Source organism: Rhinopithecus roxellana, chromosome 15 (genome assembly GCF_007565055.1).
Source record: "Rhinopithecus roxellana isolate Shanxi Qingling chromosome 15, ASM756505v1, whole genome shotgun sequence".
NCBI lineage: Eukaryota > Metazoa > Chordata > Mammalia > Primates > Cercopithecidae > Rhinopithecus > Rhinopithecus roxellana.
The window spans coordinates 113,066,038-113,093,813 of NC_044563.1; the positions used below are offsets into that span (position 1 = coordinate 113,066,038).

Genomic DNA, 27,776 nt, shown 5'->3' on the forward strand with positions numbered 1-27,776 from the left:
TAGAGTCTTGCTCTGTCACCCAGGCTGGACTGTAGTGGCACGATCTCGGCTCACTGCCACCTCCACCTCCCAAGTTCAAGCAATTCTCCTGCCTCAGCCTCCCTACTAGCTGAGACTACAGGCACACGCCATCACACCCGGCTGATTTTTGTATATTTAGTAGAGACGGGGTTCTGCCATGTTGGCCAGTTGGGTCTCGAACTCCTGACCCCAGGTGATCCACCCACCTTGGCTTCCCAAAGGGTTAGGTTAGGTTAGGTTAGTGGCATGAGCCACTGCGCCCAGCTTGATTTTATTACATCTTCAATCTCGTTACTTATGATTAGTCTGTTCAGGTTTTGGTTCTCCTTTTTTCATGTAGGAACTTATTGCTATAAACTTCCCTTTTAGTACTGCTTTTGCCTTTATTCCATAGGTTTGGGTATGTTGTGTTTCCTTTTAACATTTGTTTCAAGAAATATTTCAATTTCCTTAATTTCTTCATTGACCCGCTGATCACTCAGGAGTATGTTGTTTAATTTCCATGTATTGATAGTTTCCAAAATTCCTTGTTATTGATTTCTAGTTTTACTCCATTGTGGTTGGAGAATATGCTTGATATTATTTAGACTTGTTTGAATTTTTAAAAAATTGTTTTGTGACCTAACATATTGTCCGTCTTGGAGAATGCCACCTGTGCTGAGGAGAAGAATGTTTATTCTGCAGCTGTTAGATGAAATGTTCAGTAAATATCTATCAGGTAGGCCCACTTGGTCTATAGGTGCTGATTAAGTCAGATGTTTCTTTGTTAATTTTCTGTCTGGAAGATCTGTCCATTGATGAAAGTGGGGTGTTGAAGTCTCCAGCTATTATTGTATTGGGTTCTACATTCTTTAGCTCTAATAATGTTTGCTTTATATATTTGGCTGCTCTAGATATATATTTGGTGCATAAATATTAACAATTGTTATATCATCTTGCTATATTAACTCCTTTATCACTATATGACCTTCTTTGTCTCTTTTTATAATATTTTTTTCTTGAAATGTATTTTGTTTGATATAAGTATAGCTCCTTTTACTCTTCTTTTTGTTTCCATTTGCATGGAATGTATTTCTCCATCCCTTTAAGTCTATGTGTTTCTCTATAGGTGAAGTGGCTTTCCTGTAGGCAACAGATGGTTGGGTCTTGTTTTTTTCTAATTAATTCAGCAACTATGTCTTTTTGGAGAGTTTAGTCCATTTACATTCAATGTTATTATTGATAAGTAAGGACTTACTCCTGCCATTTTGTTAGCTGTTTTCTGGTTTTGTGGTCTTCTCTTCTTTCTTTCCTTCCTTCCTGTCTTCCTTACAGTGAAGGTGATTTTCTTCAGTGGTATGTTTTAATTTTTACTTTTTATTTTTTGTGTATCCATTGTATGTTTTAAGATTTGAGGTTATCATGAGGTTTGCAAATACTATCTTACGACCTATATTTTAAACTGATGACGACACTGATTGCATAAACTAACAAGCAAAGAGATAACTAATAAAAATTCTACACTTTTACTTCATCCTACCACTTTTTAAATGTTTATTGTTTCTATTTTATATCTTATTATACTGTCTATGTCTTGAAATGTTATCATAGCAATTACTTTTTATAGGTTCATCCTTTACTGTCTCTTCTCAGGACACAAGTAGTGTACATACCACATGTACAGTGTTATAATAGTCTGTGAGTTTTTCTGTGTACTTACCATTAACAGTGAACTTTGTACCTTCAGATGGTTTTTTATTGCTCATTAATGTACTTTTCTTTCAGATGGAGTCTCTCTCCATGGGCACCACAGCTGAAGATGTGGTGGGTCACATCTGAAGCCAGCACAGCCCTGCATCTTACCCAAGGCCCACAGCAAGTACTGCCTGGGTACCAGTGATGTTCAAGGCCCAACATCTCTTTAGTCAGCAGGTGATGAATCCTGCTAGAACTGGGTCCTTCCTTTCAAGGCAGAAGGTTTCCCTCTGGCCCAGGGTGTGTCTAGAAATGTAGTCTAGGAGCTACAGCCTAGAATGGGGGGGTCTCAGGACTCTGCCTGATTCCCTATTCTACTGTGGCTGAACTGGCATCTAAGTTGCAAGACATAGTTGTCTTTACTCTCTACGATCTTCACCTCAAGCAGAAGGAAGGAGTCTCTCCCAGAGTTGTAAGCTGTGTTGCCTAGGGTTTGGGGAGGGTTGATGCAAGTACTCCCTGGGCCACCCTAGCTGGTGTCTCATCAGGTCATGTGCACCCCAAGTCAACTGGCTCTGAGCCCAGCATAACACCTGTCCAGGAATTACAATCCTTGTGACGTAGACTGTCTTTCAAGTTTACTTCTGACCCCAGAGGACTTTAGCTCATGATGGCAGGGCTTGCTGGAATTGGAACTCAGGTTCAGACCTCTGGGATAGACAACCTGCCTCTGTCTAGGGCTGATCTAAATGCTCTCTTTGCGGGTGCTGGTTGAGTTCTGCCAAGTGTTGCTTTCTGCTGTGACACAGCAGCACTGTGAATGCAACATCCTACAAGCATGGTGCTCTCCCTTCCCCAAGCACATGGATTCTCTTTCCATGCCATGTGGCCACTGCAGGGGGATGGGGGGGATAGGGGAGGGATGGTGTAGGTGATTAAAGACTGTCTTTCCTATCCTACTCCATGCCTCCTTCCTTAATACAGTTGTTCAATTTGATGTTCCTGCAGAGGGGATGACCACTGGAGGCTTCTATTTGGCCATCTTGCTCTCTTCCTCTCTAGGAGTGGGCTTTATTAATATTACATTATTACTATCACCTTTTCACAATCTTGTCAAAAGAGGGAGGAAAAAAAGAACACTCAAGAAACCTTACATTTTTAGTGAACTTTGTGTTAGTTTACTTAACTTAGAAAGAAACAAGTCTTTTAACAATAATTTAATTTACAAGATTTATATTAACTCCCAGGGGGACTGGAGTCAATCATATGCTGGAACAGTAAGTGATTAAATTTTTACATTTCTAAGATCTTCATACAGTTTAACACAAAACAAACCAACAGGTATCATCTAGTATATAATTTATTTCAAATGCTTTTGTGGCACATTACTGTAATACATGCATAAGATGGCATTCATTGGTCAGGGACATCTAGATAGTCACCAAAGTTTAAGGGAGTTGTACAAGCAAAAAGGTCACTGTAAGGGTAGATTCTAAAATCTACTCATGTATCTGGGAAGATCAAGGCTCAAACAAAACATGGTTGGAATAACCAGCTTTTTGGCCCTTTTTTATTATGTAATAATAAATTGCTCCAGTTGAATGCTTCACCACCTGAAGTTCCTTTTAATATTTACTTTGTAAAAACCTGATAAGAAAAATCTAGAATAAGATGTGATAAATGTTTAAAACTTTAAAAAAATTACAAGATAGTGTGCAAAAGTCACTGTGATTGTGAAGCAATCATGTCTAAACTAAAAGACGCATTAAACCGCGTAACAGAGGCTTTTTAAAAACTCGTTTTTTCCCTTCTAAATTTCATGACTATTATTCCTAAAAACAGTATTCTTTAGTAAACTGAAAATTATATGATTATATTCTCTATTTTCTTTTTCAGATACTTTCCTTTAACTATCTAATATGCTTATTCTTCCTGATTCTAACATTCTCTTCTGCAACACTATCTGAAGTTCTCAAAAACGTATCTTCAGACTAGCTATTGAAAATTTCAAGAGAAAAATGTTCCACACTCTTGGCTGAATTATTAAAAACGAAATCTAACAGCTGAATAGTCTCTGAGGATAGGTGTAGACAAAACACTGGTTCAAAGATTGCTACAGGTCAAATCACTTCACATGCTGTGGCTCTATTCTGTCATCAGTTCACATGGGTCAAGGGCTATGTAACATCATCACTGAACCTGGAAGGAATAATAGAAAGGGAGAACCGTACTGCAACTCATATAGAGAGGACAAATGAACGAGCCAACTTCCTTCTTAACCCTTCCATTCTACTTCAGCAAAATCCAGTACAATTCAACTAAAGCATTTACTGAGAAACTATTATATTGAGTCCATGAAGTTGGTGCTACCAAGGATACAAAAGTAACTGAGACAGGATCCCTGCCGCCAAGAACTTCACTTCCAATTGAGAGGCAGCCACAGGCATAAGCAATTGGAGTAAAGATAGGACATGGACAGTAGAATAACAGAGTTATGATGTATCAATGGAAGACCTAAGAAGTGGGGAGACTTTCTGAGTAACTACAAGGATTAGTTCAAGAAGAAGTTCTTTGAGTTGTGCCTTAATGGGTGGTAGACTTCCTCCACTGAATAGGAAGAAATGAGAAGAGGGCTTCTTATTTACAATAAGGGTAGCGCTAGTCTATTCTTTTCATTGAGAACTACAAAATGAAGATGAAATATATTATAAAATATTGTAAAAGCATCAAAGAGTTGACAAGATAGTAAGGTCAAAATTGAAGGAAAAACAATAAAAGATAAAGAGCTGAAGGTGTTTTTGCCCTGAGAGTATTTTGCCTATTCTAGAAATTACTCTGGAAATGAACTTTTGTTTTGCTAGCCCTATTTGTCTTAAGATAATTACATACATCATAGAAGGACTGACTGAAGAAAGGATAGATTATTAGAATAGAAACAAAAAAAGCTGAAACTGAGTCCCACACCTAGCTGTGCAGAGGATATCCATTCTGCTGCATTAGGATGAAAGGCTGCATCAGGTGTGGTTCCCACACTTACATGCATAAGATGGCCCTTGCCCTTCTTTCCTCACAATACAGCAACCAGGGGGCATTTCTTTTCCATAAACTACAAGCAAAACTTGCTGTGCAACCCTGCTTTCCAATTCCTATAACTGGTAATAGCACTAATTTCCCAACATGCAACTGAACACCTACAAAGGAAGAACAGTTTTCATAGGTGTCCAGATCCAAAGGCAATGTGAAAATTACATGTAATCAAAACTACTCTTGAAAATCTTTAAATTGTCCATGAAGTATAGTATCTGAAGTTTCATGAATATAAACTATAATATTGTAATATGAGAAATATATGTATTTGGTCTCTGCCCCTGGTTCCTGGCAAACAGCTCCTAAAACCCTTGGTATCTCTGGAGTGAAGAGTATCTTTTGTATGCTAATGAAATGACTAGTGGCTAGGGGCCCCTAGGCAGCTTCAGGATGGGGGCTGGTGACCAGAAAGACTAAAGCATGACTGGAGGATTGGGACTTTCAGCTCCAGCCCTCAACCTCCAGGAAGTGGAGAGGCAAATCAGTAGCCACTGATTTATCAAGTATGCTTACCTAATACAGCCTTCATTAAAACGGATGGAGTTCAGTGACCTCCAGGTGGGTTAACAAGAAAACGCTGTGCCCAAGGGGAATGCACTCCAAATCCACAGCTTCTGCATTGGGGAACCCTGCAGACCTCACCCTATGGATCTCTTCATTTATATTCTTCAAAATATCCTTTGTAATGAGTAGGTAAACATAAGTTAAATTTTCCCTAAGTTCTGTAAGCTGCTTTAGCAAATCAATTGAGCCTAAAGAAGGAAACATGGGAACCCAGATTTACAGCCAGTCAGTCAGAGGCACATATCGTAACCTGGGGCTTGCATCTGACACCTAACGTGGAGGGGAGTCTTACGGAAATGAATCCTTAACCCTTATGGACCTGACACTGACTCCAGGTAAACAGTGTCAGAACTGAATTACAGGACACCCCACTGGTGTCCGCTGGAGAACTGCTTGGCATGTGGGAAGAAAACCCTGCACAAATCCTACAGTCAGAAGTACTGTAATGAGTGGTGTGTGAGAGTAGGGAAAACACTTTGGCTTTTTCCCATCTCAAAACAACTGTATACAACAATATGTACATATAATTGCATAACATATACAATAATAAACAGATGAAACCACATATCCAAAGTATAATTTTCCCATTTTTAAATGTTTTGATGGACAATAACAGTTAAATTAGTATAATGTCATTCTGTATTTTTATATGGCCCTTCATGATTCTTTAAATGCATCTTGTACATAATTTCTACTGATGATAAATTATAATAAGGCATCACATGCAAGACACTGGCTAAATACTTTATATTCATTCTTTCATCTAGTCTTTATGAAACCCTTGAGGTAGGTATTACTGTCTTGATTTTTGCAAACAAGGAAACTGAGGCTAAGAGAGGTAAGTCATTCTTCCTAGGTCACACATTATCATTAATGGTACAAGTGAGGCTCAAAGCCATGACTTTTAATTACTGTGCTATCTATATAGCCTCCCTATAAAACCACATTTTAGAATTTATATACTGTACATAACATTTATTACATCAGATACCAGTACTTAAACTCTGCCATATCCACAGCACCTGGAAACAGTTCCTAGAAAAACAGTATATACTAACCCTAACACGTGCTGAGTGAATGGATGAATGAATTACTGAAGACAACCTCACATTGTTTCAATCCTCATAAACAGACTTGAATATACACATTTAACTAATTTGAAAAGTGTAATTCTCAAAAAAAAATATTCTGGATTACCTTAGGGATTGTAAGAATTATATTTTGTATTTTAAATGTTTTGAGAGCCGGGCGTAGTGGCTCACGCCTGTAATCCCAGCACTTTGGGAGGCAGAGGCAGGTGGATCATCTGAGGTCAGGAGTTCGAGACCAGCCTGGCCAACATGGTGAAACTCCGTCTCTACTAAAAAGTACAAAACTTAGCCAGGCATGGTGGCATGTGGCTGTAATCTCAGCTACTGGGGTTGGCTGAAGCAGGAGAATTTCTTGAACTGGGGAGGTCGAGGTTGCAATGAGCCGAGATAACATCACTGTACTCCAGCCCGGGCGACACAGCAAGACTCCATCTCAATATATATATATATATATATATATATATATATTTGAGATAACCAAAAAGTAATGAATGGCTAGTTTAAGTTGCTTTAGGGAAAAAGATATGTCTCTTCCAGACACTTATCCTACATACTGCACCAATAACAATGCTCAATTTACAATCAATTTCAAAATCTTAACAGAATGAGAAGAGACTTTATATTCCATTACTGAGTTTAAGAATCCATTTGATCTTGAATTGTAGATAACATGGGCACAACAACATTAATTGTATTTGTGACACAGAAAACAATTCAAGCACACATATGTAATAAAAATTACAATTAATAAGAACATGTGAATTTGAAAATAAGGGAAAAATCAGTCAAAACACAAATAACCTTAACCAGTAAAAGGGGATTCATGAGCTAAAAATTTATGATTTACTTGAAGTCAAATTTTAACGATGTTTCATGTCTCAAGAGGTATGCTTTTATGTATACCTTACAAGTAATAGTTACTACTTTTAATCATATAAAATCCATACAACACCCATGTAACATACCCAAATGCACTAATCAGACTTCTTATAAAACATTTTGGTTGAAAGTATACTATGCAACGTGCTATAATAAGATTTACTCTTCGGGAGTGGGTGAAGGGATAAATTAATTTCTCTTTAAAAATCTTTACTAATTTGGTTCCTTAAAGTCCAAATAAAACATCAAGATGTTTTTAGAGCCTAAAATAATGCCTCAAGAAATCTATAGCAACAGAAAGCAGATCCATGGTTGCCCAGGGAAGAATGAGAAGCACAAAGGAACTTTTTGCGATGAAAATGTTCTATATCTTGATATGGTGTTGATTATACACATATATGTAGTCAAGACTCACTGAAAGGTACTAAAATAGGTACACTTTATTGTATATAAATTATACCTCAATAGTTTATTTTTAAATGCCTAAAAGAAATACATCCTAATAAGAAACATAAATAAGTTCGAGTTATTTAAAAAAAAAAAAAAAGAAAAAGTAAAACAACTATCACTCCAGTTTCTAGAACTCCAAAAATTTAATGAAAGTGGGATATTAATCCCTTTAGAAATGACTGGATAAAGATGTTTTCCTGTCTTTGTATTTTGGAGTAACTGAAAATAACGTATACCAAATCATAAGGAAATTCTAAATGTAAATATATTTTAAAACAAAACTTTCACTTTTCCCATGTTAATTTTTGCTTAATATTACTGGTTGAAAATGATTTTGGGTCTGTAAGTTCGTTGCATGTTACTCGATTTTGAATATTTAGTATGTGTCTTTGTTCTACTTTTCTGTGCTCATCTTCCATATCCGCAATCTGTCTTTCTTTAGTTTTTGACATTCTATGATTCTTTTAGCTAGATTCTTTCAGAGTCTCTGAAACACTATAATTCTTTTAAGCTAGACTACATGATAAATATAATAATGCCCTAAATCATCCTTCATATATTTCCTATCAGCTAGGTAAATCAGAAGATAATTAGAAAGTTATTTTAAGATTTCTTTCAGCCTGGCACAGTGGCTCATGCCTGTAATCCCAGCATTTTGGGAGGCTGAGGCGGGTGGATCACCTGAGGTCAGGAGTTCAAGACCAGCCTGGCTAACACGGTGAAATCCCATCTCTACTAAAAATACAAAAAAATTTAAAAAACTAGCTGGGTGTGGTAGCGGCACCTGTAATCCTAACTACTTGGGAGGCTGAGGCAGGAGAATCGCTTGAACCGGGGAGGCGGAGGTTGCAGTGAGACTATATCGTACCACTGCACTCCAGCCTGGACGACAGGGTAAGACTGTCTCAGAAGAAAAACAAAAATTTCTTTCTTTCACTCTCTGTAAAAGGAAACTGTGGAGCATTTATACTCAGATTTTCCAACTTAAAAGCATTATCAATGATGACATTTTAAACAAGCCATAAAGGGGATATTTTTCATCTTAAAAACATGGCAAACGAGAGACACATTACCACTGCAGTCTCAATTAATTGTTCTGTTCAAATTGCAAGCATTATGAGTCAACAAACCAATCTTGGGTTGCCAAAAGTTACTTACAGTATGTTAAATTAAGAAAAAAATTCTCAGACTTGGTGGGTCAGTGAGAGCAGTGGTCCTCAACCTTTTTGGCACCAGGGACCAATTTTGTGGAAAACAATTTTTCCATGGATGGGGGTGTAGGGAATATGGTTTCAGAATGAAACTGTTCCACCTCAGATCATCAGGCATTAATTAGATTCTCACAAGGAATGTGCAGCCTACATCCCTTACATGCACAGTTCACAATAGGGTTTGTGCTCCTATAAGAACCTAATGCCTCAGCGGATCTGACAGGACACAGAGCTCAGGTGGTAACACTCGCACACTGGCTCCTCACCACCTGCTGCATGGCCTGGTTCCTAACTGGCCACTGACCAGTACTGGTTCGCAGTCTGGGGATTGGGGATCCCTGAGCTACAAGACAAATGAAAATATAATAAGAGAAAGAAAAAAATGAGCAAATACCAGAGCTGGCTTTAGAGAGTAATGTAGTATAAGCATCTCATTTTTACAGATGAAGAAACTCAGGCCCATGGAGTTTATCTATGTTACGACACACCTTAGTTGTCCTAGCACAATTTTAGTGGAAATGGGTAAGATAAAAGAAAATGAACTTCTTAACATATTTTTACATTCCTCAGGAATTGGGGAAGTAAATGTCATTAATTAATAATCAGGCATGGTAAGAACTCAGGTTTCCACAACACCACACTGCCACCTTTCAAACTTTTCACCAAGTTTCTAGTGTAATTTCCTTCCCTCCCTGTAGAGTTCATGCTTAAATTTTCACTAGTCTGTATCTTTAACATAAATACTACCTTTTCTCTAAAGATATAATCTATTATTGCTGCATTTATGCGGTAGGAATATTTTTAAAAAAAACCACTGGAAAGGTAACTGACTGCCTGCTTTTTTAAAATACAGTTTTCAAAGTATATGTAAAGTCATAATTTCTTGCTACTTGTCAGTATGTTACTTAATCTCTGAGCCTTGGTTTACCCATCTATATATTAGGAATAATAATGATATTGCACTTTGCAGAGTTAAATGAGTTAATTCACATGAAGTGATTACAAGAGTGTCTGAAACTCAGTGCCACATGTTAGCTAAAGTTATTATTCATTTAAAATGCTATTCCTACCACTTTTATCATCAAAAAGAATTGTTTATAATAGAGTCTCTCTATGACATAACTATTTATTGTTACATATCGTGCATTCTATATGTTAATAATACCTAGATGACAGCTAAACAGTTAACTATGGTAACAGAAATTATAATGTGGACTACAAGACAAGTCATATCTTCCTGATTTTTACTTAGCACGCTCCTAGATGTTTTTCACAAAATTTCTCTTAATGCCTAAGTACCTTTCCTGTAATCAAGATCACTTTTGCTTTGCAATGTACTCAAAAGACCTATTTAAAGATTTGTTCTTAACTCCCTTCTTTTCCAATGTGATAATTTTCTTCTGACTATAGTACAGGAACCCTTTCTACTTTCTTTTTCAAGACATTAAAGTGGATTACATAACTAGCTTAAAGCTAATCTATATACAACCATTTCTAATCAAATGAGACCCTCTGAATGCCCACTTAAGTATTAAGTGGTATTTTACACCCTTCCAACATTAAGAACAAGACTATCCTGCACACTCCTGACTCAAATTACATGGATTTTTTTTTAAGATTATAGAACATATAACAGAAGCATATAATTTTCCAACACAATAACTCTTTTCCAATTGAAAAGTATCCTGTAATATTATCAGCATCAATGGGAAAAGACCCCCAGTTCTCAATTTGACAAAGCTTTTGAGATGAAGCTTTCTCTTAAGTAAACAGCAATTTTCACAAGCATAACTGCAAAAAATATAGGAATAACATAACTAATCATTCTGGACCCTAGATCATTTCAAAGCAATGGAGTACTATTCAAATTGTTTTTAATAGAAAACTAAAAAAAAATTTAAAAATCAATTCACAATTGATTTACTAATAAGTAAAGTCCCTATTAATAAAACAATGTTGAAAAATGTTGGTTCAATCACTTTTTTTTTATATTGTAAATTATTACACAGCAGGCCAATATGTATGTCTACAATACATAATATGTATGGTATGTGAATAACGTCTTTAAAGTTAATTCTGCACTTTACGTGTGTGTGTGTATATATATATATATCTTTAAAGTATTCTAAAATATCTCAGTAAGACTTTTTTCAGAATCAGGACCCTGAGTAAGCATTACATCGACAAAAAATTGAAATAAGGAAACAGTATTTATTAAATCAACATGTATTGTAAACTTAGCAGCCTACGATTTAGCAATATTTTATCCAAACAACTAATTGTGTAGGAGGTGCTAAATTCAAAGTCTTCTGAACTTAGAAAAGTACATGTAATACCTGTGACTTTTTAAAAAATGAGATACAAAATGCTGTTAGTCGAATGTAATTTTATTCTCCAACTGTTTTGTGACACTGTTGAAAAACACAGACTAACAAAATGTGATCATTCTAATTGGGAAACAAGAAAATGAATTTTAAAAGCCTGTCTTTGTTTTTAAAAATCTGATAAACATTATAAATAATATGATTTTCCCTTATAATTTTCTCCTTAAATCTATTAGAAAGTCTAAACTTATGCAAAAAGACTAAGAAAAATAAATTTCACTTTATAAGCCATAAAAAACTAGAGCCTTTCAAAATTACAAGAAAGTAGTAATTATGTCTGACCTTCCATAATACTTAATTAACTGTGCATAAATGAGGTCCATGGAAATCCAGAAAAAATAAAAATTGTGCCTTTAAACAACAGTAAACCCTTTTAGATGGCAATTATGAGAAGTGTGATATAATGGGAGAGAATCTAGAGTCAGAGGATACATGATCAAGCCTAGATCATAACCCTTACTAATTCTGTTTCTGACAAACAACTTAACTGTAACTAAGCCTTCATGTTCTCAAGTACAAATATAGGGGTAACAAAGCCTACCTTACAGAAGATAAAACCAGATGTGAAAGTATTTGTAAACTGCTAAGTACAATACACGTGCTACTAATTACACACTTACTACTCTATACTTCCTTGCCTTCTTAAACAGAATTAAACGAACATAACTCATGGCCAAAATTATGATTATAAATTATTGTGCTAAACTGTAATATAAGGGCCACTGATACATCAACCTAGGCAAAAGAAGGGCAAAATGCTATGAGATGGTGTATTAATCCATTTTCACACTGCAGATAAAGATATACCTGGGACGGAGCAATTTATAAAGAAAAAGAAGTTTAATGGATTCACAGCTCCCACATAGCTGGGGAGGCCTCACAATAATGGCAGAAGGCAAAAAGCATGTCTTACACGGCGGCAGGCAAGAGAGAATGAGAGCCTAGTGAAAGGGGAAACCCCTTATAAAACCGTCAGATCTTGTGAGACTTACTCACTACCATGAGGAGAACAATATGGGGGAACCCCTCCACCCCATGATTCAATTATCTCCCACTGGGTCCCTCCCACAACACATGGGAACTATGGGAGCTACAATTCAAGATGAGATTTGGGTGGGGACACAGCCAAATCATATCAGATGTATTGTCTCTTGTTGCCTGCTGCCAGGTTGTTAGCTGAGACTTCTTGCTCCCCTAGTATACATAGCTATCAACAAGAAGCCTTCCCCAAATAATGCTAGTTGAAATTCTCTCTCTTGTAATTTGCTGCTTCACTTCATCTCTCACCCTTCTCAACAGATAACTTTGTCTTCTACTTCACAGAGAATAAAAAGAAGGTACCAAATGAGAGCTCATCAACTTTCTGCTACCAAACCTACAAACAAACCGGCTATTGCAACCATCTTTCTTCCTTCCTTTTTCCTGTAACAACGAAGACAGGTCTGTCCTGTCTCTTACCTAAAGCTAATCCTTCTACCTATGATTGAGATCCCATCCCTTTCTGCTTTTGTTAATTATTCAAACTCTCCTGTAACTTCAATCACAAGCTTTTCCGTGGCTACTTCCCATACAGTGTAAACATGTTCAAGTCTCTCTCATCTTCCAAAAGAAAAGCAGCAGAAAAAATTTCAGCCTTTTATTACAGTCCACCTACCCTCATTCTCCTTATCTTAAGAGCTATACCTCCCCTGTCCTAGAGAAATACCATGAAATGTACTACGGACATGGCAGGGAGCTGTGGAGGCACGATTACAACTAAGATCATCTTGAAACAATGAGTGAGAATCAGGTGAGGCAGTGGATGGGCAGAGTGCAAATGCAAAGGCATATTGCCACAGACGGGTATCTGGCCTCTAAAGGGAAAAGAAAATAGTTCAGAGCTTCCACTAAATGGCAAATTAATAAGAGATAGGGTCTTGCTCTGTCACCCAGGCTGGAGTGCAGTGACACAATCATATCTCATTGCAGCCTTGAACTCCTGGGCTCAAGCAGTCCTGCTGCTTCAGCCCCATGAGTAGCTAGGATTACAAGTGTGAGCCACAGCAACTGGCTCGCACTTTCCTCCCACTGAAAATTCCTTGATAGTAACAGCAAAGGAATAATTTCTTTTAAAAAAAAGGCATAAATGTGTAAGAACAAAAAGGAAAGAAGAGGAAAAAACAGGTGAAAGAACAGGAGAGAAGGGAAAAAAACAGGCGAAAGATATCAAAATTTGGAGAGATGGAAAATTCATCAATAAATAACAAATACAGTGTACCTGCAAAAACTGAAACCTAAGTCTAAAGTGAAAGAGAAAAAGAAGTGAGTTCATTCACACAGAGGCAGGAGAAATTGAGGAATGGGAGGCATCAAGTACCTTTGAGAGTGGAGTTGAGGGGCAAAATTAAACAAGAGAAAGACTGGTCAAGACTAAAAACATGGTTAGACCTCCACCTCTTTTCCTCACTATAAAGCCAGAAATCACAATTCATTTTATGAGGCTAGCATAACCATGATAATAAATTTAGACATAAATATTATGAGAAAAGAATATTACAGACAAATATACAGCATGAAATTAAACATAAAAATCCAAGACAAAATAATAGCAGCTAGAATCCCTCCATGTATAAATATAATAATGCTTCATGATAAGTGAAGTTTGTTCATCCTAGGAATGAGAAGTGGGCTTAACTTAAGAAAAATCTACGTGATTCACCACATTAACAAATTAAATGAGAAAAATCAATAAATGATCAATAAATGCAAAATTCAGTAAACGCAAAAAAAAAAAAAAAAGATCTAACAAATTTAAATACCTATTTATCATAAAAACTCTTAGTAAAGTATTAATTGGAAGAATTTCCCCAAGCTGATAGAGGGCATCTTTAAAAACAGACAATTAACAGTATACTTACTGGTAAAATATTGAAGGTTTTCCTCCTAAAATCAAGAACAAGGCAAGGATATCTGCTCTTAACACTTCAATAGAAGCATTTTAATAGAAGCAACATTTTAATAGAAGCAACATTTAATAGAAGCAACCAGCTAGTGCATTAAGGCAAGAAAAGGAAATAAAAGACATACAGATTGCTAAGACGGAATTAAAACTCTCGTTATTTGCAAATGACATAATTGTGTTGGCAGAAAATTCTAAGAAATTGACAAAAATAGCTATTAAAATTAAAAAGCAAATTTACTTAGATTGTAGGATAAAAGACCAGTATATAACAATAAGCTATAATTTTATATACTATCAATCGACAACCGAAAAATGAAATATTTTTTAAAATACCATTTACAATGGAACCAAAAACAAATAACTAGAAAGAAATCAAAAAAAGATATGTAAGACCTCTACACTGAAAATTATAAAACACTGATGAGAGAAATGAAAGACGTCTTAAGTATGGATTCAAAGACTCAATATTATTAAGATGCCCATTCTACCAAAGTGGATATGTATTATTGCAATCCCAGTTTAAAACTCAAGCAAGATTTTTTTTGGAAGACATTTACAAGCTGATTCTAAAATTTCTGTGGAAATATAAGCAAACTAGAATAACCAAAATAAACTTGAAAAGGAGAGTATTAGAGAACTAACTTTACAATGACTTTGAGACTGACTATAAATCTACAATAATCAAGATGGAGGTATTAGTAAATGGATAAACATATAAAACAGAATAGAGTCCAGTAATAGACTCATACTGCCAAGATAGTCCAATGGAGAAAAAAGTTTTCAACAAATGATGCTGGAACAACTGAGTATCTATACTGAGGAAAAATAAAAACATGACCTCACATCTTACGCCATACACAGAAATAAGTCTAAAGGTAAAAGCAAATGACCACTTCTAGAAGAAAACATCGAAGAATATTCTCATAACCTTAGAGAAGATGGGAAGTATTAACTATAAAAACACACATTTGATAAATTATATTTTGTCAAAACAAAAAACTCTGCATCAAAAAGATACCATGAAGAAAATGACCGGGTAAATCACAGACTAGGAGAAAATATATACCATATATACACAGAATCAAGAATATATTTAATTTAAAAAAAAACACTTCATAAAAGAAAATTATACAAATGGCCAATTATCACATTAAAAAGGGCTCAACATCATTAGTCATCAGAGAAATTTTTAAAAGGCAACAACCCCACAATGGGGTATGACTACAGACACTGTAGAGTAGTACAGTGATTCTCATGGGATGTGGCAATTTTGATAGGCAGGCAGCATTTTTGGTTGTTACTGGCATCTAGGATCCTGCCACACATCTTACAAAGCACAGGACAGCCGAAACAACAAAGAATTATCCTGCCCAAATGTCAATAGTGGCAAAATTGCGAAAACTCCAACAGCCAAAATGAAAGAGACCAATAACATCAAATATTGGCAAAGATGAAGAGCAACCAGAACTCTCTGACACATTGTCAGCACATACGTAAAATGGTTTATCCACTTTGCTGTTTGACAGATACTACATATTATGTGCAGACTGCTTCTCATTGGCCAATTAAAGGCCAATATGGCCTACAAGAACCAGCATGATCCAGTCTACTTTTCCAGCCTCATCTCCCAATTGAGTGAGATACAAGGATGGTTTAATATTAGGATATTTTTCAATAAAGTCTACTTGATTCTGCTGACAGAAATTTTAAAAATTCTGAGGCAAAAAGTACCTTAAAGTCATTTAGTCCGACACACTTCCTAAAGTAAGAATATTAGTACAATCCTAATGATGAAAAACAGCTACTGTCTCTCACAATGAACATTAATAGTTTGGGCAAAACAACATTGATGTAACGGGTCTAAACTGAAGAGACAACAAATTCTATATAAATAACGGTTCTTTACTCTTTATAAACTGAGTTAACTGGACTTCAGTATAGAATTACAGACACTGCCTTAAGAAGCATCACAATACAGATTGAAAAAATGAATATAAAAGTTCAGAAAAATATATTTACAAATACTACAATTCATTTTTTAAAAAATGAGTCAGCCGGGCGTGGTGGTTCGTGCCTTTAATCCCATGACTTTGGGAGGCCGAGGCAGGAGGATCACTCGAGGTCAGGTGCTTGAGACCAGCTTGACCAATATGATGAAACCCTGTCTCTACTAAAAATACAAAAATTAGCCAGGCGTGGTGGCATGCACCTTAATCCCAGCTACTCGGGAGGCTGAGACAGGAGAATGGTTTGAACGTGGGAGGCAGAGGTTGCAGTGAGCTGAGATCGCGCCATTGCACCCCAGCCTGGGCAACAACAACAACAACGAAAAGTCAACTGATAATTAGTGTATAAATGGTCTAAATCAGCATTACCCAATAGAAATATAATGTAAGTATAAATGCAGGCTACATATGCAATGTTAAAAAAGTAAAATGCAAGAGAAACAAACTTGGATATGTGCAAATACATGCATGCATATTATGCACATAAAACACAAAATAGTCAGTAATCCAAAATATTATCATTTCAACATATAATCCACATAAAAACTGTTTGATTAACTACAAAGAATTATCAGACAGGGACCTTAACTGTGATAAGTTTATTATAGGATATAGTAGAAACAGTGGACAACATGTATAAAAAGATGAGAAAGAGATGGAAACTTTAAAAAAAGAGCCAGTAGAAATGCTAGATATGAAAATTAGATAAGAGATCAAGAATTCTTTTAAGAAGTTTATCAGCAGATGGACACCATAGAGGAAAAATAAAAACAGTGAACTTTAATCAACATAATCAACATAAAATTTGTTAAATTATTTTAAATCTTTTAAAATACTGTCTTTAAAATCCAATGTAAATTTTACCCTTACAGTCCATCTCAAGTCAGGCTAGCCACATTTCAAGTGCTCAACAGCCACATGTGGCTAGTGGCTACTGTTGCTTATTATGTAACAACACTTATAAATATTTCACATGGATTATTTCATTTAATCCTCCCTTGGCACATATAAGAAAAAGTAACTTGTCCAAATTCTCAGATAGAGATGGACTCAAGATTCTAACTCAAGCAGCCTGACTCAGCTCTCCTGCTCCTAACCAGGCTTTCCCACCTCAAATCAAGTTTTTCTGCAATATTACTGAAACGTTCAATTAAATCAAATTAACACCTGGATTCCTGCCACTGGTATCCTATTTTTTGGAAACCTAAATTTGTGCTTTCATATAAAAATTAATATTTTTCCCCTCATGATTTAAAATCTGAAAGAAAAGACTCACCATTAATATGAGTTTTTGATATTTTTCTTTTAGGTCTGACATATTTGCAGATGGGTCTGCCCCTAGGATGCTGTACCAATCCTTTTTGGGCATCTGCTCAGCAGCCATCATCCATGGAACCAGAAGTGGGCCTTCTCAGATTAGCTGAATAGAAATATTAATGACAATTCATTACGGTTTGCCATGTATCTAAGAAAAAAGTAAGTACTACTTTTGTAAGTTCTTTAATATTTAGTCGAGTAAATCATGATTATAATGCAAACCTGAGAAAGCATATATTTTTATTTAAAATGCCCCAAGAATTCCACATACAAGTGTACCGACAAGTATGGAAAATGTGTTAGGTGTTTCACGATAGATGTTTATACCTTAATTAATAAATATACAACAGCATTTTAAAAAAGAATTTTATAATGAACTGGGTGGTGTATGAACCTTTAAGAAGGTATTTCTGCTAATCTTATGAAAAAACTGGCACACAAGTAAGCACTCACTAAACACGCTGGAGGAACTTAATGAATATTTACAAAATGAACGAATAAAAAAAAAAGCAAAACAGAATACCAAAGAATTAAAATAAATTTGGGGGTATTCCTTCTGAATGTTTCTCGTTTGCTTTTCCTCCAGATTGCCTGGAGAGCATGATATGCGAAATAACATCAGCACCAGCAGGTAGAGAACAAGAGTCCCCTGTTATTGGAGAGGCGCTGAGACCTCGCAAAGACAGAGTGAAACTCTCTACGCGAGGATGCGCCAGTCTTCCACGCTCCAGAAGAGACCCTACCAGGAGCCCCAGAAATCAGGCAACCTCTTCCCACAGCTATATACACTTAACGAAACAGCCGGGGACTCGGGAATCTTCTCCATTCACAGTCGGCTTTACCCACCCAGCTATTGGCGGGCACCCTCTCCGCACTTTACAGGACATCAGACCTACCTAACTTCACATATGCGCCGCCGCCCACGCCTTGCCTACAGTCGGCCAGAACTCGGGACCGGCTTCTTCTTCCGCCGGAAGTCACTGCGCCGACGTGTCCGCGTTTCTAGTCGAGCAGTTGTGGCGGTGGCACCGCTCAGCAGCGACGCTCCGCCCACCCCGAGGCGGTCGCTATGGTAACCAGTCACGGCTTCTATGGAGTGGCGTTTACTACCAGTAAGTTCCCGAACTGTGAAGAAAGGCGCTTTTAGCTTCGTTCTAAGTCTCTCTTGTCCCGGCCCCGCAACTGTCGTTTCTATCCTCCTCCTCAGCGAGCACCCCTCTCGCCATCCCAGGCTTTCCCCGCCTTCTTCAAAGCTTCCTTCGTTTACCGTACCCTGAGTTACTCTCAATCTTTTCGTTTGGTGCTTGAACTCTGGGGTGAGAGAGGGGTGCGGGGGCAAGGATAAGAGAAGGATGGGGAGACCTGATGCTACTCTCGTCCCTACGGTTCCTTTACAGTGTTCTCATTCGAAAATTAAAAGAACCAAAACCTATGCCAGGTAGGGCTAGATTTGCGGGGGATGGGGTCGGTTTAATTTTTTTTCTGCAGAAGATATTCAACGTAATTATTAATATTTCTTTTAGACTTTAGCAACCAACTTACAACATGAAAACGTTCCAAAATTCTTTCACATTTGCTATTTCACTTTGCTTTCATTTCAACCCAGTGAGACAAGTAAGGCAGGTGCTATTATTTCCACTGTGTTATAGATGAGGAAAGAAATCAAGGATCAAGGCCAAACAGCCAGTTGGGTAGCAGCAGAACAAGGACTCAGCAAGTCTACACATTCCCAGGGCAGCTATGCTATCTTTCAAGCTTACAGAAAACAGAATGAACTGCTCTTCTTGGAAGCAGTTAGGGGGCATTGCATATGGGCACTGTTGGGGTTTGCTGCTGTTGCTGTTGGTGGTGTTGGTGGTGTTCTTCTCTCCTCTCTTTCTTCTCCCTTTCTGATTCCTGTGTTTCCTTTTATTACTTCTTTGTGCTGCTTACTTTACATTAACACCACTTCCCAGCATTGCACCTGGCGATGAAAACTACATTTTATTTTTGGCCAGCATGACATAAATTTCACTTAGAGATGTTTAAATGGTTTTGTTGCTACTGTTTAGATTTTACTTTCCTTCTTTTTTATCCTTCTACCAATCTGAGTTTGAGAAGCAGTCAAGATAAACTTAAGCAGAATAAATAAAATAATCTAATATGATCAATTATTTAATGATGTTATGAACTATAAAGAATAACTGAATGAAACAAGCAAGTTTAAAAATCTAAAGATGAAAGTATAGATTAGGTTCTCCACAGGATTTTGTCAAGTTTAAAGGCAGACACAAAGAGCATCTGGTTTTAGTCCTGGCTCCATCATACTTTCTTGTGTGGCCTTATGGAAATACCTAAAGCAATGGAATTAAGTAGTGTCGTGAATGCGTTGCTAAACAGCACTGTCAGAATGATGCCACCTTGAACATCTGTAGCCCTCAAACTCCCCTCTGTCTACTGTTCGTTCTTCCTTGTATAGGTAGATATGCTCTGGTACTCCAGGTTTTTTGTTTTTTACAGCAAAAGCATTTTATTTTGATTTACTACTGTATTAGGTTATTGTGTTACCTCATTTATTTATTGGGGTTTGGAAAGTAAGAAATAGTTTTTTTCCCAGCAATCCCAAATTTTTTTCATTTCATCTCTACATACTTTAGTTTGCATCCCTAAAATGTACCAACTTTTTCTTTTATCTCCATAATGTCATTATTGGACTGTCACATAATATCTAGACCTTATTTACATTTTCACGGTTAATTGAAAATGTCTTTTTCTGGTTGGTTTGCTTGACTCAGAATCAGACAAAATGTACACTTTCCATTTAGCTGTTCTGTCTCTTAAATATCTTTTAAATTTTAAATTAAAGGCGTCCCATTTCTTCACTGCAACCTTGTTTTTTTCTTTTCTTGCCATTGGCTTACTGACTGAGAACAGTTGTCTTACACGCTGTCTGCTTGTACCAAAATAAGCTTCTTAAAACAATTTTTACATAAATTTCTGATCATTAAGCTTCCTTCATTTTCGATTTTCTAGAAGAGTACTTTCCAATAGAAATAGAATGTATGCCATAAGTGCAGGCTACCTATGTAATTTTAAATTTTTTAGTATCCACATTAGGCACATAAGAAACAGGTGAAATTAATTTTAACAATATATTTTATTTAATGCAGTATACCCAGAATATTATTTCAAAATTAATTAACCTAAGAATTATTAAGGCGATACTTTACGTTCTTTTCTCCTACGAAGTCGTCAAAACCTGGTATATATTGTGCCTGAACACACCTCAATTTGAACTAGCCACATTTCAAATGCTCAGTAGCCACATGTGACTAGTGGCTACTGTATCAAGCAGGGCAGGTCTAGAGAATAAAGTCCTAACTCCTTAACCTGGCATTCAAGTTACCTTTTCAATATGATCCTTACTTTTCCAGCCTCCCCTATTATCGCCATACATTAAACATTTAAACAATTGGATCTTTTCATGGTACTGAAACCAACCCAATAGTCCCATAGGCAGGGTTTTGTTTGTTTGTTTAGTTTTGTTTATTGGGTTTTTTTTTTATTAATAAACATAGAAATGGACACTTCTTGTCTGAAAGCTTGAAACTTGAGTTTATTTTATCTTTTTGTTTGCTTGTTTGAGACAGGGTCTTGCCCTGGTGTCCAGTCTGGAGTGCAGTGGCATGATCTCAGCTCACTGCAGCCTTTACCTCCCAGGCTCAAGCCATCTACCCACCTCAGCTTCCCAAGTAGTTGGGACCACAGTTGCATGCCACTATACCTGGCTAATGTTTGTATTTTTTTTTTTTGTAGTGATGGAGTTTCACCATGTTGGCCAGGCTGGTCTGGAACTCCTGAGCTCAAGCAATCTGCCTGCCTCAGCCTCCCAAAGTGCTGAGATTACAGGCATGTGCCACTGCGCCCAGCCACATTTGGTTGATCTTTATTTGAGTTCCTTCCTCAAGAAAGGACGCCCAGACCTCTCAACAAGTATCAAAGAGCTAAAACTCACCAGATTACTGCATCTAGACAATGAGATGCCAGACCCCTCATTCTTCATTATTGCTTCCTTACCCCTCCTTAGTTCCTATTTTCTCATACGTAGTTAATATTTCTTCCCTGTTATATAAACCCCTAATTTTAGTCAGTGAGGGAGACAAATTTGACACTGATGTCCCATTTCCTTGGCTGCAGCATCTGATTAAAGCCTTCTTCTTTGACAATAATCATTGTCTCAGTGATTGGCTTTTTGGGTGGCAAGCAGCAAGACATAGATGGAACTCCTGGTGTTTTGGTAACAATATTTCATCAATAATTGTGTTCAAATGCTACTCCTTACTTATAACACCCTAATTCTTTTCTTCCTCCTATCAGAATAATCCCTCCTTTAAGGCCTATCTCTTCCATCAAGCCTTTTATGATACCCTAGTCCTTAGAAATTACTGCCGCCTCTTATCTTTTATAGCAAGTCCTTCGTATATCACAGTATATTGTTTTCCTTAGAATATATTCTGATTCCCCAGTTGGGTTGCAAGCTTTCTGAGAGCAAGAACACCTCTCCTCAGAGAAACTGAGAACCAGCTATCTTGCCTCATTCTCTGGAGTTCTAATGATACATAGCTGTAATGGTTTTGTTTCTCAGTATCTTGTTTTCAGAAGGCAATTTATTCATTTTATATGAAACTTACATAGTAGAAATATAAACTATGTTAGTATCATGGTTAAGAGCATGAACTCTAGGGTCAGAACATATGTGTTTAGTCCAGGCTTTTCCTGTTACTGGCTATGTCAACTTAATTCTTCTCTGTGCTTTGGTTTCTTTCTCTGTAATATGGGAGTAACAATAGTATTTTCCTTATGGATTTGTTGTGAGAATTAAATGAGATAGTTGTGCCTGAAAGTAGTAAGTAATCAGTAAAGGTTAGCTATTATCGTTATCATTAATTAATAATAGTTGTTGCTCAGTTTTTATATATTAGAATATTAGACATTCATAACAGTATTTTAGGAATTTCTAAAGAGAGCAAATGAAAGCAAGAAACAATTGAATTGGAAAAATAAAATCAAACTCAAATATTTGTTGAACTATACATTTGGTTGGACTTCAGAATAAATTAAAAGGATAGGCAAAACTTTAGTTTGTGTCATCAGCATCTAACATAACCAAGGTAGGCATATATTAAATATTTGATTCCAAGATGATTGATCAAGTGCTATGGATGTAGATAGATATATCAGGAGTTTAAGATCCTTTGTCATGATGGTAGCAAAAAATGACATTGTTATTAAACCTATCACTTTAGTACATGCCTGCCATAAACTAAAGTCCACCAGACATTCACAAATTCTTAATTTGATGTCATACTAGTCAATTGTGCTTCTCATTGATGGATAATAATGGAAATCTATATTATGTGTGTATATATATATATATATTTAGTGTACTTCTGCTAATTATTTCCTATTCTAGGATTATATTTACTTGGCTGTTTTGGTAGTTCTATCACCAACTATTCCTTCATTTCCTTGATTTTTAATTCTGAATTTCAGGATTTTTATACCAGTGAACTAAGCTGTTTTTAAGTACCACGGGACATTATGGTTATGTTCCGAAATTGAATGATTGCCTCTAGAGCAACTTATAATTTACTGTGAAGATAGAAAAACCACCAAAAATTAGCTAGTTATTTGATTTTTAAAAGACAATGATATATATACACCCTTCATTCATGTATTGACTCAATCAACAAATATTTGTTGAGTTTCTCTTATGTAGCCCTCACTCCGTTAGTTACAAGAGACACAAAACAAAGTTGACTGTAGTCCTCTCAAAGCTTAGTTTATCTTGGTAAACAGACATTTAAACAGGAACTGAAATAACTGTAGGAAGTACTAGGCCAGATGAAATACCAGGTGCTGTGGTATTAATTAATAACTTTAATTAATAGATTAATTGAATGATTGAAATCCTTGAATCAAGATGAAGCTAATCCAGGAAGGTGTATGAAGTGTTAAGTTTTAAATAGTGCTTTGAAGGAAGGGAAAGGCAAATGACTAGAATGAAAAAACTTCCTCTCTTCTTATTTTTGGTAGATTAGCATAAAGCTTTAGATAGTATTGAGAATCGGTTCTGATGAACAATCCTAGCTCATCTTTTAGAAATGGTTTTCATTTTTCCCTTTGTTGGTTGTCTTAACTCAGTCTATTCTCTCCTTTTCCATTTTGACAATAGTCATCATCAGTGAACTTTCGTTGAGTTTGTGCAAGGCAGTACACTAAGCAGGAGAGAAACAAAGAGGAAGAGGTAAATATTTTTTGTGGGCACCACACTTGTTGCTGTGTTTTTCTTGTTTTTTAGCATTATGTGTCAGTTCTTTCTAACTTTTTTCAGACCTCTTATAGGTCTTTATCTTATCTGGGATTTTTCTTCCTGTTTTCATATCTTCACATCTGATGTTTTAATCATTCCATGATCCTATTAAAAATATTGTCTGTAATCCATCTCCTGTTTATCTTTAATAGTCATACAAATACCAACTTGTTTTTTCCCCCATTACCTTCTTTGCCCTTTTCTCTTTTTTCTTATCACCACTCTGGTTTTTCTGGGCACTTTCCAACTACCCTGAAATGTGTGGTGATCTCTTCCAGTCATGTGGGGATATGCATTTATATATAGAAGCTCCTTGACATGTCATGGGGTTATGTCTGATAAGCCCATTTTAAGTTGAAAATATTATTAGTGCCTTAATACACCTAACCTACTGAACATCATAGCTTAACCTAGCCTACTTTAATTGTGCTCAGAACACTTAACTTTAGCCTACAGTTGGGCAAAATCATCTAGCACACAGTACACCATAGAGTATTGGTTGTTTACCCTGAGAGATTGCATGGTTCACTGGCAGCTGCTGCTGCCTGCCACTGCCCAGCATCATGAGAGATTATTTTATTACATATCACTATCCTGGGAAGAGATCAAAATTCAAAGTATGGTTTCTGCTGAATATGTATTCAGTAGAATATACACCATGTAAAGTCAAAAAATTGTTAGTCAAACCATCCTAAGTCAGGGACTGTCTGTACTGTTTTTAAAAGTGTGCTACTTTCTCTATTTTAGTTTTTTAATCCTGAATTTTTTTTGAAAAGTTTATTTTTGTTATGTAATTGACTCACGCAAGAAAGGTTAATCTGAACGATCAAGGGGTGTTAATTTGTGGGTTAAAATGTGTTAAACAGTTGATTTGAAGTCTGTTTAAGTCAATTAGAGACTATAATGAAGATGTTTCCAGGGTGTTATGGAACCTTTTGAAGTTAGTGTGGAATTCACTAGTGTATGTTAACTATGGCACCTGGCTAAACATGTTATTGCATTCAGGTTTTTTAATTTGTGTGAATTCTAATAGATACGAATAGGTCAATATATATAGAAGTTTGACTTTATTAATGAGCCTCATCTTTTGTTATAGGAAATTAAATTCATGACTTAAATTCATCATAAGCAGTGGAAAACGTAATTAGTATCATTGTTATTTTTGTTACTCACATATTTTTCTGAAATGTAAGGCAATGACTCTTGTTTTAAAATAAGATTAGTGTCATTATTATAGGTTTTTAAATGCTAAGTATCTCATATGGAAGAGTAGAATGCATAAATACATATAAAATGTGTGCTCACTGAAAAAAATGATTTGTTTCCTCCCCTAAAATTACATGAAGTAAAATTATGAGACATTTTAGTGTTGGTTAATATTTTCAAATATTTCAAAATGGTTAATATTATTACACACAGTTTAATATTATTGTGCTCAAATTCAGTCATTGAATATAATTTTTGTGTGATGATAGCATTATTTAAGATGATTAAGCATTACAGCTTCAACAATTTAAATCCACAAGAGATATGAGAGTAAAAATTAAATTTTAAAATGCATTCTTCACTTAACATCAGGGTTAATATAGTCTGTTTTTTATTACTTATGTCAGTTTACTAGTAATAAACACATTTAGCATTTCAGCTTCTTGCAACCTTTTAGTTTAATTATTTAGAGACTGAGAAAAACAAGTCTTGTATGCTAAAGGGATTTCTGCAATGATGGATTAAATGCCAAAATAATGAAACCACGCATCTTAAAAAATATACTGAAGAATAGATATTTTCTGATGAATTTCCACAAAATATCATATTTTTAAAATATTTTCAGCAATTCATAGTATTACTTTTTAATCTACTGTAGAAGCACCATGAGTCTAGTCTTTTGTAGCTCATTAGCAATTTCTTTAATGAGTTTTTGGTGTGATAGATAGTTAAAGTAACAGACAAATGACAGATTGTTTGCCTTTAATGATTTCCCTGTTTCAAGCCCATTACAAAGCAATTAGAAATCTGACAGCATTTTCACTCTGCATTACTGATCGTCTAAAGTGATGAGGAATGAGAGGTGGTGAATATTAATTGTATATTTTCATATGATTATCATAAATTATTACCTTGTCTGATGTGCTGCAGGTGAAGCAGGAGCATTAGAAAAAGGTAGTCAGATACATTAATTTGAAAGACTATATATTTTTAAAAAATCTTTGTAGTATAAACCCTGCTCTGCAATGTTAGCCTCTATGAATATTTCTCTATCATTATTAAATTAACTATTTTTAGTGTCTACCTATATTTGAGGCAACTGAAGTTTTCTTATTTGAGTACAAGAAAAGGAAAGGTTATTCCATTGTACAATGTACCTATATCTGTTTAAATTTAGAATCTTAAAAAGTCTGTGAATTTTGTTGATTTATATATTACATATATATACATAATATTCAGCAATTTCAGTATAGAGAAAGATACTCTTAGAAATAGATCATAGTTTAGCATTAGGCTAAAGTCAGGTAATCCTGCAAAAGAAGGGGTAGGAAAGTGTAGCCAAATGTAGAATGAGATATTTCTAGGCCCTCTGTAACAGTTCTTTTGATCTTAGCCCACGATATACCCAGTTTTTCTAGTTTCTTACCTAAGGTGGATGGGGCTAAGACTGTCATCAGGATGCAAGTGCTGTTGTTAGTTACTGCCTTGGATTTGAAGCAACTGCTGGTCCAGGAACTAGATAGAGTAAGAATTAGCAAACACAGAGCATTTTAAATGATTAGAGGCTGGGTGTGGTGGCTCACGCCTATAATCCCAGCACCTTGGGAGGCTGAGGTGGGTGGATCACTCGAGGTCAGGAGTTCCAGACCAGCCTGGCCAACATGGTGAAACCACATCTATACTAAACATACAAAAATTAGCCTGGTGTGATGATGCATGCCTGTCGTCGCAGCTACTCAGAGGCTGAGGCAGGAGAATGACTTGAACCTGGGAGGTAGAGGTCCCAGTGAGCTAAGATCACACCACTGCACTCCAGCCTGGGCAACAGAGCAAGGCTCTTGTCTTAGAAAAAGAAAAAAGTGCTTGCTTTGGCAGCACATATACTAAAATTGGAACGATACAGAGAAAATTAACATGGCCCCTGCACAAGGATGACACACAAATTCGTGAAGTATTCCATATTTTTTATAGATTCAATGCCATCCCCTTTAAGCTACCAATGACTTTCTCCACAGAATTGGAAAAAAACTACTTTAAACTTCATATGGAACCAAAAAAGAGCCCACATTGCCAAGACAATTTTAAGCCAAAAGAACAAAGCTGGAGGCATCACACTACCTGACTTCAAACTATACTGCAAGGCTACAGTAACCAAAACAGCATGGTACTGGTACCAAAACAGAGATATAGACCAATGGAACAGAACAGAGTCCTCAGAAATAATACCACACATCTACAACCATCTGATCTTTGACAAACCTGACAAAAACAAGAAATGGGGAAAGGATTCCCTATTTCATAAATGGTGCTAGGAAAACTGGCTGGCCATATGTAGAAGACTGAAATTGGATCACTTACTTATACCTTGTAGAAAAATTAATTCAAGATGGATTAGAGACTTAAATGTTAGACCTAAAACCATAAAAACCCTAGAAGAAAACCTAGGTAATACCATTCAGGACATAGGCGTGGGCAAGGACTTCATGACTAAAACACCAAAAGCAATGGCAACAAAAGCCAAAATTGACAAATGGGATCTAATTAAACTAAAGAGCTTCTACATAGCAAAAGAAGCTACCATCAGAGTGAACAG

General features: G+C 36.1%; 1 protein-coding gene and 1 non-coding gene across 4 annotated transcripts in view; one reads left to right on the plus strand and one right to left on the minus strand.

The window, feature by feature from the left end:
- The window catches only part of DNAJC24 (DnaJ heat shock protein family (Hsp40) member C24), a 75,711-nt gene extending 57,107 nt beyond the window's left edge, over positions 1-18,604 (minus strand). For all 3 annotated transcript variants that reach the window (XM_030917983.1, XM_030917982.1, XM_010358324.2), the window contains exons 1-2: positions 18,522-18,604; positions 17,585-17,728 (exon numbers count right to left, since the gene is read on the minus strand). In XM_030917983.1, the coding sequence (XP_030773843.1) occupies positions 17,585-17,695 (111 nt within the window). In that variant the 5' untranslated portion in view covers positions 17,696-17,728; positions 18,522-18,604. The remainder of the gene's footprint in view (positions 1-17,584; positions 17,729-18,521) is intronic.
- An 8,438-nt stretch (positions 18,605-27,042) lies between these two features.
- LOC115893693 lies at positions 27,043-27,149 on the plus strand. The gene has a single exon (XR_004053756.1). It is a non-coding gene; the product is annotated as a U6 spliceosomal RNA (small nuclear RNA).
- Positions 27,150-27,776: the final 627 nt, after the last annotated feature.